We start from the raw sequence: 19625 nt of genomic DNA, 5'->3' as shown, positions 1-19625 counted from the left end.
TTCGAGGTGGGCCTTCTTGGTGCTTTCGCTTTTATGAAAAGACGTAATCTCTCCATCCGCACACAAACTACCGTCTCGCAGCAACTGCTGGCCACTTTCCGCGCATACTGCAAAAACAAGAACACTGAAAAAGAAGATCCAGCCAGAGCACATCACCAACATGGACGAGGTTCCGCTCACCTTGATATCCCCGTGAACCGCACTGTGGAAAAAACAGGGACCAGAACGGTGTCTATACGCACCACAGGGGAACGAGAAGTCATCCTTCACTGTAGTTCTCGGTTGCCAGGCTAATGGCCAGAAACTTCCACCCATGGTCATTTTCAAGAGGAAGACTTTGCCAAAGAAAAGTTTCCAGCCGGCGTCATCATCAAAGCTAACCCGAAGGGCTGGATGGACAAGGAAAAGATGAGTGAGTGGCTGAGAGAAATTTACGTCAAGAGACCGGGTGGCTTTTTCCACAAATCTTCGTCCCTATTGATCTGCGACTCCATGCGCGCCCATCTCACCGATGCTGTCAAAAAACCAAGTGAAGCAAACTAATTTGGAGCTTAAGAACTCCAGCCGCTAGATATTGGTGTCAACAGGGCGTTCAAAGTTAAACTGCGAGCTGCGTGGGAGCAGTGGATGACAGAAGGCGAACACACATTCACCAAGACAGGGAGACAGCGCCGGGCGACTTACGCCACTATCTGCCAATGGATCGTGGATGCCTGGGCTAAGGTGTCAGTCTCAACTGTGGTCCGAGCTCACGAAGGCCGGAATCACCACTGAACTGCCAGGTAACAGCAACGACACTGACTCGGATAATGACGAGAGGGATCCGGGCATGCTGAATGCCGCAATCGCCCAACTGTTAAACTCGGACACTGAAGATGAAGAATTTGAGGGATTTGTGGGACGAGGAATGAGCTGAAAAGTTATAACAACAATTTTGAGAGTTATTGTGAATATGTTTGATTTAGCGGTATCAGACTGTGTTGTACTTTACGTGTTATAACTTAACAATTTTTTACTTAATGCGCCTTATTGTCCGGTGTGCTTTATATATGAAAAAAGTTCGAAAATAGACCATTCATTAAGAGTGCGCCTTATAATCCAGTGCGCCCTATAGTGCGGGAAATATGGACCAATGACTTTTGGAAAGAGGTCAGAGCCATGAACAGTAGTAAAATCAAATCAAAATATTGAGGGAGTCAGTGGCTATACAGGAGGAATATTTTTGAGGTGGAAAATATTGATAATAATGAAAATGACAGACCAGGCAAAAATAAACAGCATGGACAATTATAGACCTATAGCCCTAGCTAGCATTGTTTCTAAAGTGTTGGAGAGAATTCTTCTCAACAGGTTGGAACAGTATATTCTTACCACTGACAAACCAATTTGGTTTTAAAAGGTCAACACGGTACAGACGTGTATATTTGCCTTAAAGGAAATTTTAGATCATTATAATAGCCAGAGGCATTTGATCGTGTAAACCATGAAAAATTATTTCTTAAATTGCAACATAGAGGAGTCCCAAAAGGAATTATAAGAATTCTAGTCTTCTGGTATTCTCATCAGTCTATGCAAGTGAAATGGGGGAACCATTTTTTGTTGTTAACGGAGTTCGTCTGGGTGGTATTTTGACACCTTTCCTTTTTGGTGTGTATATGGATAATTTGTCACAACAATTAAATAAATGCAATACAGGATGTATGATAGGCTATACTCTCATTAATCACCTTATGTATGCAGATGATTTGGTAATCATTTGCCCATATAGTGCTGGGTTACAACAACTTTTGAAGGTTTGTTCTCAGTACGGTGTGGAATTCGATATCAAATATAATGCAAATAAGAGCAATATTATGATTATTAGAAGTAAAGAAGACAGGAAATTAATATTTCCTGATTTCTTTTTATCTGGATGAGATTAAATATATTAGCCATCATATTGTTAACGGTTTATCAGATGATAAGGACATCAACAGACAGTGTCGCAAGATGTATGCTCAGGCTAATGTGCTTGCACGTAAATTTGGCATGTGTTCTGCTAATGTTAAGGTAGCGTTATTCAAAGCATTCTGTACACCACTATATACCTCCCACTTGTGGCGGTCTTACAGAAAAAAGAACATGCAGAGACTGAATGCGTATAATGATGGCATGAGACTGCTTCTAAAACAATAAAGATGCTGTAGTGAAAATGTTTGTTAGTGTTGGTGTGCCTACTTGTTCTGCCTTAATTAGAAACCTTATTTATCAATTCATGTGTAGAATGTCTGTCTCAGAAAATAGAATTATACAAGCTTTAGCCCACATTGATTTTAGCTCTGTCAGGTATGCATCTAGACTGCGGAGACATTGGCGCTCCTGTTTGTATATTACAGGTGAAGGTTGTTGACCTTTTATTAATTTATATGAATTTTACTGTATATTTATTGCTATATGTTTGTAAATATTGTCATTTTTAATGTACTATGTAACTTTACAGTAAATATTAATCTGAATGTATGGATAGCAACATTTAAAGAAATCATCAGTGACCTTCAATGAGTCTCAATGATCGTGCAATTATCTAGTTCATATCTTTTGTTAAAAGTAACGCGCATGTATTATTGTGTGTTTAGAGTGCTTGGTGTGGTGTTTTGTATTTTTATTTTGCCATTTCTGTCCATCTTGTGTTCCGATCTTGGTCTGCACCGTGTCCTGGTGAGTGGACTTAAAACCAAGACAACAGCAGTAGTAACTGTTGTTACTACTACGCTGCAAACTGTTTGAGTAACAGTTTGCAACGTGTTCAACAAACCTGTGTTTTTTTTCAGGAAATGAGGCTGTGCTCTGATAGATCTTCAGTGGTCCTGATCCAAATGTCCGTATGAAGCACCAGAGTTCAATGTTGGAGGGTCACTATGTAAGATCTTTTTGAACCTAACAAGCATGCTGTTGCAGCAGTTATTAACCTGTTGTTGATGCTATTACACCAATGTCTGTCCATCGACCAAATCCTAAGTTCTCAAATGGGTTGTGATGATGATGATGCCAAAAAACATTATTAGTTCAGCTTCTTCTGCTGAAAGGTTTATTATTCTGTCCTCAGTATTCAGAGGTTTAATTCATTGCCTTTGACTTCTTTTCTGCTGTAGTTAGATAGGTGATGGTAGTAACATAAAAATATTGTATAAATATGAAACTGGAATCAAATGATGAATCTACTCTAGCAGTCATCACCTTCACAGGTGAAAGTATTTTTTCCAAATTCACATAAAAGGGTCTTCAATAGCTGGCACTGGCCCCAAGTAAAGCGTATGTACATGAGATTTAATAACAGTTATGGTTAATTAAATAAGTTGTAACATGCCTTTTAATTGGATTTTTTTTAACATACTTTTACAATAAACCTACGCTGATTAAACAGCACCTAGTGCATTTTCAATTAACTACAAGACACTTTTTCCCCCAAAAATTTACTATACTGTGAGACATTTATATCTAGCAGGCTCACAGCTGGCTCTTTGCGTCGAAAGGAGCCAGTTGAGGTGGTTCGGGCATCTGGTAAGGATGCCCCCTGGGCGCCTCCCTAGGGAGGTGTTCCAGGCACGTACAGCTGGGAGGAGGCCTCGGGGGAGACCCAGGACTAGGTGGAGGGATTATATCTCTAACCTGGCCTGGGAACGCCTCAGGATCCCCCAGTCGGAGCTGGTTAATGTGGCCCGGGAAAGGGAAGTTTGGGGTCCCCTGCTGGAGCTGCTACCCCCGCGACCCGACCCCGGATAAGCGGATGAAGATGGATGGATGGATGGAGGCTCACAGCTTGGGGGAAGAAACTGTTATAAAGTCTATTTAACAGTTTCTTGATTTACTTGGGGCACTGTGAAAGCGACAAAAAAGGCAACCTCAGTATTTTAATGTAAATTGTTCCCAGTAACAACCTTTCTTATGAGGAACAGCACCTTGATATTACCTATAATAATTGAGAACGAAGAACTCTTTAAACTATTTATTAATGTTTGCTGCTGTTTGACATGGGGGCAGAGAGTGTCAAAGACCATGGAGTGGGGTAGCGGTGGGAATCATTAGAGGCCTCACGATACAATATCATCACGGCACTTATGTCACGATACAATATTATTGCGATTTTAAACATATTGCAATATTCTGCAATATATTGCAATTGATTACCTTTTTTCCAACTTGAAATTTTTCCCAATTCCAAATTATGTCCCCAAAAGGAAACTTTGTCAACATCTGTTTTATCTAAAAAGATACATTTCTCTGTTTGTTTATCTCACTTCAATTTTATTGCTGCAAAATGGGATTGTCAAGTAGACAAACTGATCAGCTGAGATCAATTCAGTTACCTACAGGCATGGATCTACCTGGTGAATGCTGTGTGACATTATCAGTACATATCGACCCTGTCCTGTTGTGGCTGGATGCCTGGGTCAGATTGAGGGCTCTGACCAGGGACATGAAAGAGCTGAGGGGGCTTTGTGGCCACAGCGAGTCCAGCTTCCCTCTTTCCCCCAGTGGGGAGGAAAGGTTTGAAGTTCAGGACCCCTCTGACACAATCATTACTCTCCATCATGGTTCCCCACCTCCGCCAAGCACAGGAAGGAAGACTATGGGATGTGTCAATAGAAACTCCGTGGCCTGCTGACACACAGTGTGCAGTAGTGTGTATGCATGGGTCTGATTACCTAAGTGTAACTAAACCCAGGAGTTTCTTTCTGATCCTTCAATTGCTACGAGTACAATTTTATAGAAATTGATTATTAAACATACAATATGTAATTTAGAGGTTGATGTTGAAGAAGTTGTGTGGGATCTTGGGAGATGTTGTCTTTATTGTAACCACCATTTCCGTTGAAAATGTATCTATTCACGGACGAGTTCATGTAATAAAGTCTTATTCACGATAAGTTTAGTAACGTTTATTCGTATCATGTCATTCTAATGAAGTAGTGTCAGGGGGTTACCTCTAGCTCACTCAGTAGACTTTGCACCCCATGTAGGCTAAGTCCTTAGCAGTTGCGGGTTCGAATCCGATCCACGACCTTTTGCTGCTCGTCATCCCCCCTCAGCATCAGGGCACTTTGGTTGGCTGCTGTTGTGGCTCGATTTCGGCCAGATGCAGACGCCTGATATGGTCTAATCCCAGACCTCCCTGGCGGATCAGTACACTTTCTGTTATTAGCGTTGTTAGCACCAGTGTTGTGTGTAACGCGTTACAAAGAAACGTAACTACTTTTTTCGGGTAAAAAGTAGTGTACTGAAATTTTGGTAACGAAACGTAGTTCCTTTTTCAATTCGGCGCAACATTACTTTTCCCAGGGACAGATTTGACAGAGACACTGCCTTCTCAGCTGCGTGCTTGCGCAACAGTCATAAGATCCACACGGTACGTGACAGAGGTTGGTAGCAGAACAATCATGGCAAGCGAGAAGCAGCCAACGTTAACTTTTGAGGGATGGAGGTATTCCCACTACTTCAAACTCATTGAAACTAAGGGGAGGAATGTGAGTGTAAGGTGTACACTTTTGTCCACTGCCGTTAACTCAACTGCCAACCTCACCAAGCATTTGAAAGGAAAACATGCTAACATGAAGCTTGTAGCTCAAGATCCCTGGAGAAATGATGATATGTTGACCCAAATAAGCAGCTAAAATTTCATTTTCACCACCAGGTAACTAAACAAGAGTTGGACAAACTTGTTGCTTTGTTCATCGTCGAAGAAATGTTGCCCACTTAACATAGCCTTTTTAATTCTGAGGCTGGTCATGCTTTCAGTTGTGCTTGATTTTATTATTTAAACACAGGACTTTCACCTAGGAGAGCAGGGTTCGCGTCTCGCTTGTCACATTTGCTATAGTCGCTTTTTTCTTTCCTCCCGCGTGTCACAGAACTGTACCCCCACCCACGACCCATTCCTAAACCCAACCGTCCCTTTCTTCCTGCGTGTAACGGAACCGTACGGTTAACTGTGGCTGTGTGTGAGGCTGTTGTCCGCCTCATCCCGATGAAAAGAGAAAACAAGATAGGTCTCTTAAAATGAACAGCTAACCAGCTCTGTGTCACCGCAATGATACTGTCCTCGTAGACAGTATCATTTCGGCTTAACATTGAGCACGAGGGTCTGATAGGGTCCATGTGACGTATATGTCACCATCAGAGGGTGTATGCTTAGGCTCTGTGTGGACGTCTGTGTAACACCATTGACCGCGAGGACTTGTCAGGACATTTTTTCAGCCACTTGGCTACAAGTGGTAGCATAGCAATGTACTGTGCATGTGTGGAAGGTGTACTCCAAGCAGACAGTATAAACATACTATGTGTCTGTGGTGTCTCTTCTCTTCACCAATGTACACAGCCTGTAAAAGCGTGTTGTGTGACAGTAATACTTATCTGTGCGAAACAGTGTATAGTACGATGGAGTATTAGGGCCACCTGAGGGGGAAAAAATTGTCTAAAATTAGGAGAATAAAGTGGTAAATTTACGAGAATAAAGTCGTAGCAGTAGCTCAGTCCGTGGGGACTTGGCTTGGGAACTGCAGAGTTGCCAGTTCAAGTCCCCGTATGGACCAAAGTACAAAGTGTGGACTAATAGCTGAAGAGATGCCAGTTCACCTCCTGGGCACTGCCAAGGTGCCCTAGAGCAAGGCACCGAATCCCCAACTGCTGGGTGCCTGTCACTCTGACATCTCTCCATTAGTGCATGTATAGACCTGGGGTTGTGTGTGTAAAAAGTACTAGTATGTATGCTGTATAGGCAATGGCAATTAAGACAATGTGGCAGTTAATTTGCATGCATACTTGAACATTTTTAGAATCTGCAGCTGGCTTATTTGTCTATTACAACAGAATATTGGCAAGGTCCTAATGAACAGCCTCGAGAACTAGGACAATGTGGTCAGTCACTGCGTCTCTCAAACAATGGAGATGCATGGTTAGAATACTAGTTTTACACCTTATGGACCGCTTTGGAGAAAAGTAATTGTCTGTTTTTAAAGTGCCAGTAATGAAAATTAATTCTTTATCATGTATTTTACTGCAGTCTACCTCTGAACATTTTTCATACCTTTATTGTAATGATTGTAATGATGTGACCTTTGCCTGAATTTTTTTTTCTAACATATTCAGTTTCTTTTATAGGAGGTATTGTACAGTCCAGGGCGAAGACAATATCAGGAAGTGATAACGCTGCAAAAACCACACAAACCATGAGAATGGAAAGATGATACTCAACAACAAGCAGCAACAAGCAGCATCTTGGTCATACCAGGTAAAAGTTTAGGTTTTTCGTCTTTTACTAAAAACAAAATTTCAATATTTTGGTAATTGCCCTTGCTTACTTTTATAGAATGACATAATAGGATTGATATAAGAACGCAGATTGAGTCATGACATGTAAGCCTAGTTTAACAAAGACTGTTTCTTTTCTTTCTTTTTTTTCAACTTTTTTTAATTTAAATTTTCACAAGTGACATACATCACAGGCCATGGTGAACAAATCATAGTGAAAAACAGTGTGTCACTTCCCTTTAATTCCCCTACCCACCCACAAACTAACCCAGTTCAGGTCCAAAACAGACAGGGACACACAACATGGATCCATGCAAACTGACAAACACACACCAGTAAGGGCACACAACGTCAAAAGATAAAAGTAAAAAAGATAGACAAATGAAAAGCGATACAGGAAGAGAGGAGACGGAACGGGGGAGCTGGCATCAAGAGAAGCAGTCCAGAGGGAGTCCTCCAAGTCGGGGGATAAGCTGAAGGAGTCAACGAGTTCTAGGAAAGGGTTACATGTCTCTAGGAATGTCGAGATAGAGCCTTTCAGGGAAGATCTAAGCTTCTCAAGCTTCAAATTGTCGAGTACCTCTTTAATCCAACGGTCATGAGAAGGGGGGCAGGAGAGCCTCCACTTGAACAAGATCAGTGTCCGGGCTAGCAGAGATGTAAACGCCAGGGCCTGCCTTAGTGCAACAGGGAGGCGGAAAATGGCTGACAAAGGGTTAGGGGGGGATAGTGCGATCGTAGGCTCAGCTCAAGGTGTCAAAAATAGTCATCCAAAAAGTAGTTAATTTAGGATAAGACCAGAACATATGAGTATGGTTGGCAGGAGACTGGTTACACCTGTTACAGGCGTGCACTGGTGTGTCCTAGGTGTCCCTATTAGTGTTATGTGGAATTATCATTTCTATTTATTTTAGATTATTTTTTGGGGATTTTTTGGGGTGTGTGTGTGTGTGTGTGTGTGTGTGTGTGTGTGTGTGTGTGTGTGTGAGTGAGACAGCCGGCCAGCGAGCTCGTGAAAAAGCAGTTAACCCCAGGTTCCTGTTAATCTTATGATGGACATGGGATGTGATTTAAACAAATGATCCATCAATGGGGAAATAAAAGCCTCTTATTTACATTTTTGGTATTGGAATCAACTGCTCCTTTTCTACAGTCAATTTGGACAATATTGCTGCTAATGCATTGGGACAAGACAAGTACCTATTGAAAATATTGTTAGCGGCTAGCAAGAGAACCATACCATGAAAATTGTTACAGACCAAATCTCCCACAGCGACTGGAACGATATTGTGACGAATGTCTAAAGTATGGAGAGAATGACTCTTTTGCTATATCAACGGGCTAATAAATACTGGCAATACTGAAGAAAATGGGTTGTGTTTGTTAATGATCATTTACTGTGTAGTGGCAATCTAACAATCAAAAATGCCACTGGAGGGAATTTGAAAGCCAACTCGTGATGAGGGCCGCCATCACGTCTGAGTTTAACACTTTATTATTGAATAACTAACAACACCTACAAAAACTGACTGGGCCGACTGAAAGACACTGGACCAGTGTTCCCAGTGCCAGAGCGGACCAGTGTTCCAGTGCCAGAGCTGACCAGTGTTCCTGAGCCAGAGCGGACAGGCGTTCCTGAGCCAGAGTGGACCAGTGTTCCAGAGCCAGAGCGAACCAGAGTTGCAGAGCCAGGGCAGACCAGCATTCCTGAGCGAAACAGAGTTCCAGAGCGGACCAGAGTTCCAGAACGGACCAGTGTTCCAGTGCCAGAGCGGACCAGTGTTCCAGTGCCAGAGCGGACCAGTGTTCCAGTGCCAGAGCGGACCAGTGTTCCTGAGCCAGAGCGGACAGGCGTTCCTGAGCCAGAGTGGGACCAGTGTTCCAGAGCCAGAGCGAACTAGAGTTCCAGAGCCAGAGCGGATCAGAGTTCCAGAGCCAGAGCGGACCAGAGTTCCAGAGCCAGAGCGAACTAGAGTTCCAGAGCCAGAGCGGATCAGAGTTCCAGAGCCAGAGCGGATCAGAGTTCCAGAGCCAGAGCGGACCAGAGTTCCAGAGTGGACCAGTGTTCCAGTGCCAGAGCAGTCCAGTGTTCCAGTGCCAGAGTGGACCAGTGTTCCAGAGCCAGAGTGAACCAGAGTCCCAGAGCCAGGGCAGACCAGCATTCCTGAGCAAAACAGAGTTCCAGAGCCAGAGCGGACCAGAGTTCCAGAGTGGACCAGAGTTCCAGAGCGGACCAGTGTTCCAGTGCCAGAGCGAACTAGAATTCCAGAGCCAGAGCGGATCAGAGTTCCAGAGCCAGAGCGGACCAGAGTTCCAGAGCCAAAGAGGACCAGTGTTCCAGAGCCTGAACTGACCGCTCTCTCAGAGTCTTCGATGACCGTTCTCCCAGAGTCTACGTCGACTGACCTCCCAGAGTCTACGTCGACTGACATCCCAGAGTCTGCGCTGACTGTTCTCTCTGAGTCTGCGCTGACCAGTCTTCTAGAGCCTCAGCTGACCAGTCTCCCAGTGCCTTCATTGACCGCGGCCCCAGAGACTGTGCCGTTGCCTGGCACTTCAGAGACTTTGCCGTTGCCCGGCACTTCAGAGACTTTGCCGTTGCCCGACACTTCAGAGACTATGCCTTTCCCGGTACCCCTGAGACTTCACCTGTCTCCGGCATCCCGACTCCTGCCCCCCATGTTTTGTCGGTAGTCCGGCCAACTTCTGCGCCAGTTACCCTGTCAGTGGATTCGCCAACTTCTGATCCTGTTGCCTTGTTGCCTGTTCCTGATCCTGTTGCCTTGATTCCTGTGACTGTTCCAGTTACGTTATCGGCGGACCCGCCTACTCCCGTTCCAGTTACCTTGTCGGCAGACACTGGCCATTCTGACTCGTCGCCTGTCTCCAGCCCAGCTGACCCGTCGCCTTTCTCCACCCCAGCTGACCCATCGCCTGTCTTCAGCCCAGCCGACTCATCGCCTGCCCGGCCCACAGAAGGGATTCGCTTTCGTTGCCGGTCTTCAGAAGGATTCGCCTTCTCGGACGGCCTCCAGAGGGGTTTCGCCTTCACGGACAGCCTCCAGAGGGGTTTTGCCTTTGTGAACGACCTCCTGAGGGGATTGGCCTCGCCGCCAGCCTTCTGATGGGTTTCCCGCCTTCGCAGCCGGCCTTCAGAGGGGTTTTTGCCTTCGCCGCCGGCCTTCAGAAGGGATTCGCTCGCCGCTGGCCTTCAAAAGGGATTCGCCTTCACCGCCAGCCTCAGAGGGATATCGCTTTCGCCGCCCGGCCTCCAGAGGGGTTTTGACTCCGCCTCCGGCCTTCAGAGGGGTTTCGCCTTCGCCGCAGGCCTTCAGAAGGGATTCGCCTTCGCTGCCGGTCTTCAAAGGGATTTGCCTTCACCGCCAGCCTCCAGAGGGATTTTGCCTTCGCCGACGGCCGCCAGAGGAGTTTTGCCTTCGTCGCTGGCCTCCTGTAAGTCCTCGACGACCTGCTTGGCCTCCAGAGGATCTTCACCTTCGCCGTCCTGCTCGGCCACCTGAGGGACTCTGCCTTCGCCGTCCCTGCCCAGCCACCAGAAGGGTTCTGCCTTCGCCGCCGCCCACCTGCAGGAGTCTGCCTTCGCCGCCCGGTCGCCTGAAAGGTTCTGCCCGGCCGCCAGAGGGAGTCCCATCTGCGCTGCGCCTCTCTGTTCCCTGTCCCAAGTGGCCTCTGTTTCCCCCAGGCCTCTTTAGTACCCCGTGCCCTAGTGCCTAGCAGCTCTGTTCCCAGTTTCCTGGGTCCCGCTGTCCTCTGTTTCCTGGCCCCCATATGACTCTTGTGCCTGCCCTCGCCCTCCGGGGTTGATTTGTTTTGTTCACAGCACACAAACACCACACACAGCACACACAAAACACGCACAGCACACAAACACACCACCAATGTTCGCACACACATGCAGGCACGCACACACAGAAACACACCCACCCACTCACTCTCACACACACACACACACACACACACACACACACACACACACATAGTTCAGGTTGTGAGTTCATGTTGTCATGTTGCCACTTGTGCATGTGAACTACCAATGTTCAGCACACACATGCATGCACGCACACACACACAGAAACACACACAAACAGACCGGTCAAATTTGGCCATGAACAGTAAATGAAAGGGGATAGCAACGAACAGTGTTTAAAGGTTAAGTGAAATGAATTCATTCAATTAACTTTTTTTCCCTTTACTGACATTTTTAAATCCAAAAGTGATTACTTGTAGATCAGCATGTATTTTATACACAATACATGGCAGATAGTTGTTCGTGAAAATGTTTATATTGTTTTATACTAGAATTTGGTACTAGATTAGCATTAAACCAATTCTAACATTGCACACTCCAAACAGGAAATAAAGGTTAAGTCATGTTCGCAGTATCTGACAGCCAGCGCAGATGCAAAGCCACATTGTCTAGTAACCCCAACCAGGGGCATTTTATCTGAATACAGCATAGACATATAATATCGAAATATAGGAAATATTGAATAGGATTTCATCACAATTAAATCTGCTAAATAAAACACATTACATTCATTATTGATTTCCCTTGTTTTAGTTTAAAACATTGTAGCCTATGCGATTACAATACACATTTTCTATACGTTCTATAACGTCTAACACACTAAAAAAGATCTGACTATTACACTGCCGCCCGCACCAGCAATGTGTATGTCCAGCACCAGCAAAACATACAGCAGACTATCACTAACACACCCACCCACACACACACACACACACACACACACACACACACACACACACACACACACACAGCTACAGTTGGATAACTGTGTGGCTTCCCAGATCCTGTGATTCCCTATTTCTAACCTCTGTGATTGCAGTAATGAGCAAACATACTATACACACACACACACACACACACACCCACACACCCACACACACACACAGGTGTCCAGGTGACGTAGTGACCAACAACATTCACCCACACCTACCACCACTACTACACATCTAAATTGGCTACAACATACTGTATTGAACTGTCATGTATTAGTGTAATACAGTGTTTGTATGAGTTCATAGGTGACTAATTGGTTTTTTTTCTGTTTTGTTGTATATCTGTTTCTGTGTTGTTCCCCGAACATGCTGAGTACAGTTTTTGAACTCATGCTATGTAAGTTGAGACAGTGGTATCCAGATGTCATTCAGGTCAGTGTCCAACATAACCTCAGAAACTTTCCAGGCAGAGCAGTAACACATTATGCCTGTGCTGAGGAATTTGGGTTAAGCATCTGTGTTTTAGGTATCTGCAATATCTTTGTTTCCGTTTGAAGGTTTAGCTAAACGTAACGCCTCTAGCATGAGTTTGTATACAGCTTCAGGAAGACAGGAACGTCAGAGAGTTGGGATGGCACGACATGATAACACATAGTTGTTAAACTGTACTGTCTACCTTAATCTCTCCTCAACTGAGATTCCATTACATGATTCATCAGTCTCCTGAACCGTCTTCCCCTACGTGAAATGAGTTGTGCTGCTCCTGAGTTAACACCCTTAACACAGAGAACCTTTTTTGAACGTGGACCTCGACTTTCAAAGACAAAATCCTTCACTCCACCAGCCAAGAGAAGCCATCTCAGGGCGATTTGCCTTCAGGTACAGTTGAGAATACAAGTTTTAATAGTTGTTGCTTAATATGACATTCATAAAATTACTAAATGCAGGGCTCAATGCTAACTTTTTTAAGTGGTTGGCTTGGCAACCAGGCATCAGCTTTTGGTTGCCAAAATTGACAATACGGTTGCCATGTTTTAAACTGCCTTTATCTGGATCAGTTAATTTCTTATGTAACTATATCACGCATTTTAATAATGAAACAATGAGAGAATGGCTTGCAATATAATTTCCCTCTCAAGTAAGGGTGCAACGGATCACAAAACTCACGGTTCAGATCATGGTTTTGAGTCACGGATCGGATCAATTTTCGGATCAGCACAAAAAAGTGGGGAATTTAAATGATTATTACAAATGTAATAACAATAACTTTTTTAAAGATTATTTTTGGGGCTTTTCCCATTATATAGTGACAGTGGATAGACAGAAAAGGGGAGAGAGATAGGGAATGACACGCAGCAAAGGGCAGCAGGTCGGATTCAAAGCTGCGCCGCTGTAAAGGACTCAGCCTACATGGGCTCTTACTGGGTGAGCTAGAGGCCGCCCCAATAACAATAGGTTTTAACAATAATTTATAAATTCTTTCACCAGTAAATTGCTGTTAAATGATGAAATGGGTATTTTACAATAACTTTGAATGCACCACAAGGTTTACCAGTTTTAAGTTAACACAACATTTATTCCCGTCTGTGTTGTTTTTCAGACAACAGCAGTGACCGGTGCTAGTTTGTGTCTTTTAGCTCGTAGCTTTAGCGGCAGACTGTTGTACGTCCCCCTGCTGGAATCCTCTACAGTGAAATACAGTCACACTTTTACACCATTTAACTGTCAGCATTTTAACCGTGTTTAATCCAGTTACTACTGTAGTTAACGGTAGGCTAATGTTACCTGCTGCCAAGTGTAACATGTTATTAGTGTTTAGCGTGACATGCCTCTGTTGCCTCTAACGTCTGTTTCGGAGCATCAGAGAGCAGTGCAGACATTAAGTGTCACCGTAATGAGGCACCGAAATCCGCGTTGCTATTCCGTCCGGTAGATACCGGGCACCGGTGCCATATTAGGGGGCAACCAGAGGCCACAAAATGGATGCCAAATGACTCAATCTGGTTGCCAAGGGCAACCGGGCAACCGTTACTGTCGAGCCCTGCTAAATGCTACAAAATATGAATCCGTGCAGAAGCTCATAGCCATATTGCATTCAGACTGCTTCCTGTGATCTTGCCAACCCCGATCTTCAAAAGTGGGAATAAGATGTTCAAACCAAGTTTGAAAGAAAATGGGAATTCTTTCATTGAATTCAAGCACACATCACTTTGCAAACCATACTAACAGCAACCTAAAATGGCTAAAGGCATCCATAATCGTCTACCTTGTGCAAAGTATCAAATGCCTTACTTGTCACGGCTCAGAATCAGAAAAGGACTCAAACTCACATTTGCAACTACTGTTATGACATTGTTTATTTAAAGCTGTGTGATGTATATGGATATAATATAAAGCCTGTGACACAATTTCGTCACAATCGCTCTCCGACTCTGCACACTTGGTGTTTCAATTTCTGGCAGTGTTCCAAGCTAGCGAAGCTTCTCATATCTTATTATTGTCTTTGTTTGTAGGCCTAATTGTCTGTCTTGGAAGAGCCATGTCAGTTTTTCTCAATCGCTTTGACACAGTTGTCATGCAAGATGGGGATTCAATTTCCTCACAATTTAGAGCAACCAAACATTTTTTGAAGGAGTTTCTCCCACCATACTTTTTCCCTCGATGCACATACAGTAGTTCCTGGTTAGTTTGCTGTTGTAAATCTTTTTTTCTCACAAGCTTTCTTTATGTATTTGCGATTGGCTGGTGTGTACATACAATGATAAATACATTTTTTGTTGAAAGTACAGAGTGTGCCATGGCTGACATCAATACCATTTAGCTTCCCAAATATAACATGTTAGCAACTGGACAATATTACATAGTGGGTAACTATCACACTTTCAGAGTACACTGTCATTTGACAGACTGTCTTGGTCTGAGTGATGATAAAGGAACCTTTTGTTTTGATGAAAATTATTTATTCATTGATAGATTGAATAGATTTGAAAAGGAGTTAATTATTTTGATTGAGTTATCACCTTTTGCAGGTCACATAGAGTGGTGTGCTGAATGTACCACGTGGTGTGAGGATTGTACTTAGAGCTTTGACAATTGTAAGTTTGTTTCCGTAATTTAGAAAAACTGTGATGTGAATTTAACTCAACTTTTTTGGTTGTTTCTGCAACCCAGCGCTGGGTCAAACCTGGACTAACCCAGCATGCTGGGTCAAAGTAAACTAGATATAGACACATACAACATAGTGGGAGACCCACTTGTTGTGCAGTAGCGCAAGATGATAGATAGATAGATAGATAGATAGATAGATAGATAGATAGATAGATAGATAGATAGATAGATAGATAGATAGATAGATGTAGGGCTGTAACGATATGCGATATGAAACCAAAATCGCGACACTCAGCTCCACGAACCTGTGTCGCGGAGTGAGAAGGCAGAATCGCGACACACCCCTCCCAACTCCCAGAGTTATCCTTCCCATCCAGATCCAATGCTACTACATCTTTAAATTACTATTAGTATTAGTTGTTTTGGTGCCTTATCCCCCTTTTGTCGAGTAAATTTAGCTAACTGTAAAGACGGCTAAAAGCGAAAGGGGGGGGGTAGACACCGGTAACGCTAACGGAGGTGTAACGTTACGAATGGCCGCTGTTCGGGTGCCTGGATCTGTTTCCCGACGGTTCAGTAAACTGCCGTTAGCGTCCTTAGCACCGGAGTTAAGTGCTGACCGGGTTTGGATTGCTGTGTAATGATAGTGGCTGGCTGCTAGCGGGCTGGGGGCTGACTGTGGATATGTCCCTGGGCCAGGGCTGTTGTCAGCTCTCATCCCGACTGAAGCCATGCAGCACCAGAAGAGTGAGGCAGACAGACAGGGGTGTGCTAGCTGGCTAAATTACCAATCATACTAAAAATAACTGAGCATGTTGAACAAAGTCGTAATCTTATGTTACCCGCCAAGAATTAGCTAACGTTATAGACCAAGCATTAGCTACTTGTTAACAGCACCTTTACAGTAGGCACCAAAGCACTTTTCCTCGTTGGTCCCCCTACAGGTTGGAAGCGGAATTGTCCATTACTGTTACCATTACCATTATTCTTATGTCTCATTCGAACGAGTTAATGAACCACTAAAACGATTTTGGAAACATTATTAACATTATAATCCCAGTTACTGTGTTCTCCACCACTCACTGGCTCTGTGTGTGTGGCCAGCAATCATTAAGTGTCAATCATCCTCCAATGGTTAGTTGCCCTAACTAGGATCACACTTAATTAAAAGTCTGCAGGTTGACGCCTGGGAACCGGCTTTTTTATACACTGGGCATTGTGTCTGTAAACGCTTTGGGAGTCGCTCACTGTGTTACTGCTCACTGATGTCTGTTGTGCACTAAAGGTGCATGGAGTAGTGATTTAATAATAGCTGCATGGAAGTTGAGTTGGTGAGGAAATGCAGCAGTTACCTGGATCTGACTTAGAGAAGGTGTCCATGTCCAACAGGTTTCTGCAACAAAAGGAAAGGGGATGTTAGAGATTAAAGCGCTGTCAGATTATTTTGGATACAGTCATATTCAATATACAGTTAAAAAACTACATACGTTGGTGCTGGTGCTTCATGCTAACATGTTAGCACATTGCACTTTATGAAGTGATGCTGCATTCACGTCATGTCATTTACACCGTAATTAAGCAAATGGGGAAAAAAAGTTCTGAGTCAGAGATATCTGGATTTCCTGACACCGACAATCTAATAAGGTAGAGAGGTACTAAACAATAGATTCAGCTCGTTTGCCTAGTCTTAGTTTGGCTTGGTAATGAAACGCTATAACACTAAAAAAAGCTATTTTAGGCTGTTTATCTGGTGTGGATACAAGGTTAGCAGTGGGGCTAACCATTTTGGAATGCAACACACAAAAGTTAGAAGAAGGTGTTTTTTGTCTTCTTCTCCCCCTGTGATGACATTGTGTTAAAGCGTAACTGCCATTTTTTTCAACCTGGACCCTATGTTCCTATGTTTTTGCGTCTAACTGACTGATGGGAACAACAATCTTTCACATTGGTCCAGTATTAAGCAAGATCGCTGCAGTTGGCAGTGGCGAAACAAGCTACAATATAAGTTAATAGGGCCATTGTCCAGCTTGTATTTACCTTCACAAAAGTGCTCGTTTTGATGCTGACAGGCTCAGATTAATATTCTAAGTGTCTGACAAAATTATGGAAAGGATTTCTAAGGAGGTCGACCTTTCTGTTAAAGAGTAAAATCCTTTTTTTAAACATAAAAACATCCGCAAAATTGCGTTCACTAAACCCACCAGACTCCATGTAATCAAACAGTAATTTAAGCATCATAAAATACACTTCATTCAAAGTCGACAGAAACTATAAAAATAAAACTATGAAAAGCTGTTTTGGGTCGTCTTTCCACTTTTCCAGCCATCACAACTCTAGTTTTTTTTTTTTTTAAGATTATTTTTTCCTATTTGACAGGACAGCCGAAGACATGAAAGGGGAGAGAGAGGGGGGAACAACATGCAGCAAAGGGCCACAGGCCGGAGCCACGCCGAGGAGCAAACCCCTACACAGCTCTAGTTTTGGTTGAAATAAACACATAGTTTACCGATTTACATGTGAAAATATGTTGGCTCTATACACGCTAAAAGTATTGCTTTTTTAAATGGAGTCTGGTGGGTTTAGCGCTAGCGACTTCAGAGCTGTTTGGTTAAACAGAATGCTCTCAAAGAGGTTTTAAAGGTCTATCTCTGTAGGGATCCTTTCCATAATGTTGTCAGACACAGACTAATAATCTGAGTCTGTCAGACAACAAGCACTTTTGTGAACGTAAATACATTGCAGCTTGTTTCTCCGCTGCCGACTGCAGCGATCTCGCTTAATACTGGACCAATGTCAAAGATCGTTGTTCCCATCAGTCACTCAAACATAGGAAAATAGGTTGGAAAACCTTTTAAGACAGCCCTGTGTTTGTGCCCTGGTATCTTTCTACAGTATCTGAAAATGATAATATGAACACCAGTAAGCTACTAAAGATGGTTTTCAGTCTTCTGTTCCGTGTTATTGCATTTGCTTCGGTCATATACTGCACATCTGTATTAGGGAAGGTTTGTTTTGGCTCTGTACTCATTGCATTCATTACATTGGATATGAAATGTAACAATGATGGATACAGAGCTGACTATGAGCATCAAATTAATGTGTAAAATGAGTAGCCTCTATTACACCTACAAATCCTTCACTGTTCACCCATAATGGATGAAAACACCCAGCCAGTTCCCTCTTTTCTGTTCCCATCCATCCTGCAGCTCAGCAAGTAGACTGTCCTTGAAAGAATCATTCTGTTTTTTTATAATTCCGGCCTTAACTTTGTAGTTTTAGCCATTGTTTCGTGATCATACGAAACAATGGCTAAATGATCAATGTCAATGATCCATTTAAGAGACATTAAGTAAAACGGACAAGCAAAGGAAACCCAGAAAACTCTTGAGGGGCATGTTGGGGTCCCTAGAATTATTCAACAATGCATACAGATGATACAGATTTTAGCCATCTAAAATGTCCGCTCCCTCCGTGCTGGGGTTCCAGCAAGTCTGTGACGGGTCCCTGGCCGGGCCGTGGCTGGAAAAAAATCCCCAGCGATGTGAGCGCAGGGGCCGACTGGTAACGCCCCGAAGTGCTGTGTGTGAAAAACTAGTTGAAATGGTTTATCTATCCACCAGGGGGAGCAGTGATATGGACAAAGCTGTTTACTCAAGGGGGTAAGCGAGCATCCGCAAAGCGTACCTCCTATGGAGACATTTTTATGCTGACAAGCCATCACCTGCCGTTAGCATTCCATTGACTGCCATTCATTTTGACAGCGAATAACTTTACATCTGAAGCGTTTAAAGACTCTATTTGTCCATTGTTTATTTCTAAAGAAACACGACAATGTATAAAAGGCTCCATTACCTTGTATCTCATGTTATGGCTCCGTAGCAGCCGTTTTTCTAAAAATAGGCTAACAATTGTGTCATAACCACGCGACATTCTGTATAGTCAGGAGAAGCTCACAGGCAGTTTTGACTTACATTAGCTGTTTAAGTTTTATTCCTAATGTTAACTAGCATTTTAGATAGCAATAATTAGCCTGTGCCTATGTTATCTCCTTACATATACCTACACTCTCAGTCTCTGCAAGATTCGGAATGATTGAGATTTCTCTTGGTACAGCTACCAGAAGACTTATAACTTTCAGACAGGTTGCTCACGTCACATCTATGTCGTCAAGCTCAGTTTGAGGCTGCGCAGTAACGCTCAGCCATCACCGGAAAAGTGCTTCTAACAGACTTCACTGGTCTCCAGGGAAGTCTACGGCGTCGCTTTGTCCATTAATTTTACTGTCTATGTGTTTACTGGCCTGAGAAATCAGCTGTTCTTATTTGATGGAGCCTACTGTATAAGGGTGTGTGCGTCCTAAAGCTATTTTTATTATATCATGTTGACCAGGTCGTGACAATATTCTTCTTAAGTATTTTTGAAAAACCCAGATAGACTACAGATGGCTTGTTTGTTTTAATGCTTTAAAG

At 43.5% G+C, this 19625-nt stretch overlaps 1 protein-coding gene across 1 annotated transcript in view; it reads right to left on the bottom strand.

Moving 5' to 3' along the window:
* LOC144516126 (copine-9-like) overlaps nt 1–19625 on the bottom strand; it is a 348189-nt gene that overhangs the window by 290862 nt on the left and 37702 nt on the right. Inside the window, exon 2 of the mRNA XM_078247326.1 lies at nt 16509–16549. Coding sequence (XP_078103452.1) covers nt 16509–16549 — 41 coding nt within the window. The remainder of the gene's footprint in view (nt 1–16508; nt 16550–19625) is intronic.

The sequence above is a fragment of the Sander vitreus genome, chromosome 4, assembly GCF_031162955.1.
Source record: "Sander vitreus isolate 19-12246 chromosome 4, sanVit1, whole genome shotgun sequence".
Lineage (NCBI taxonomy): Eukaryota > Metazoa > Chordata > Actinopteri > Perciformes > Percidae > Sander > Sander vitreus.
Note: the sequence above shows the minus strand (reverse complement) of the source record. Positions and strands in the feature narration are given on the sequence as shown.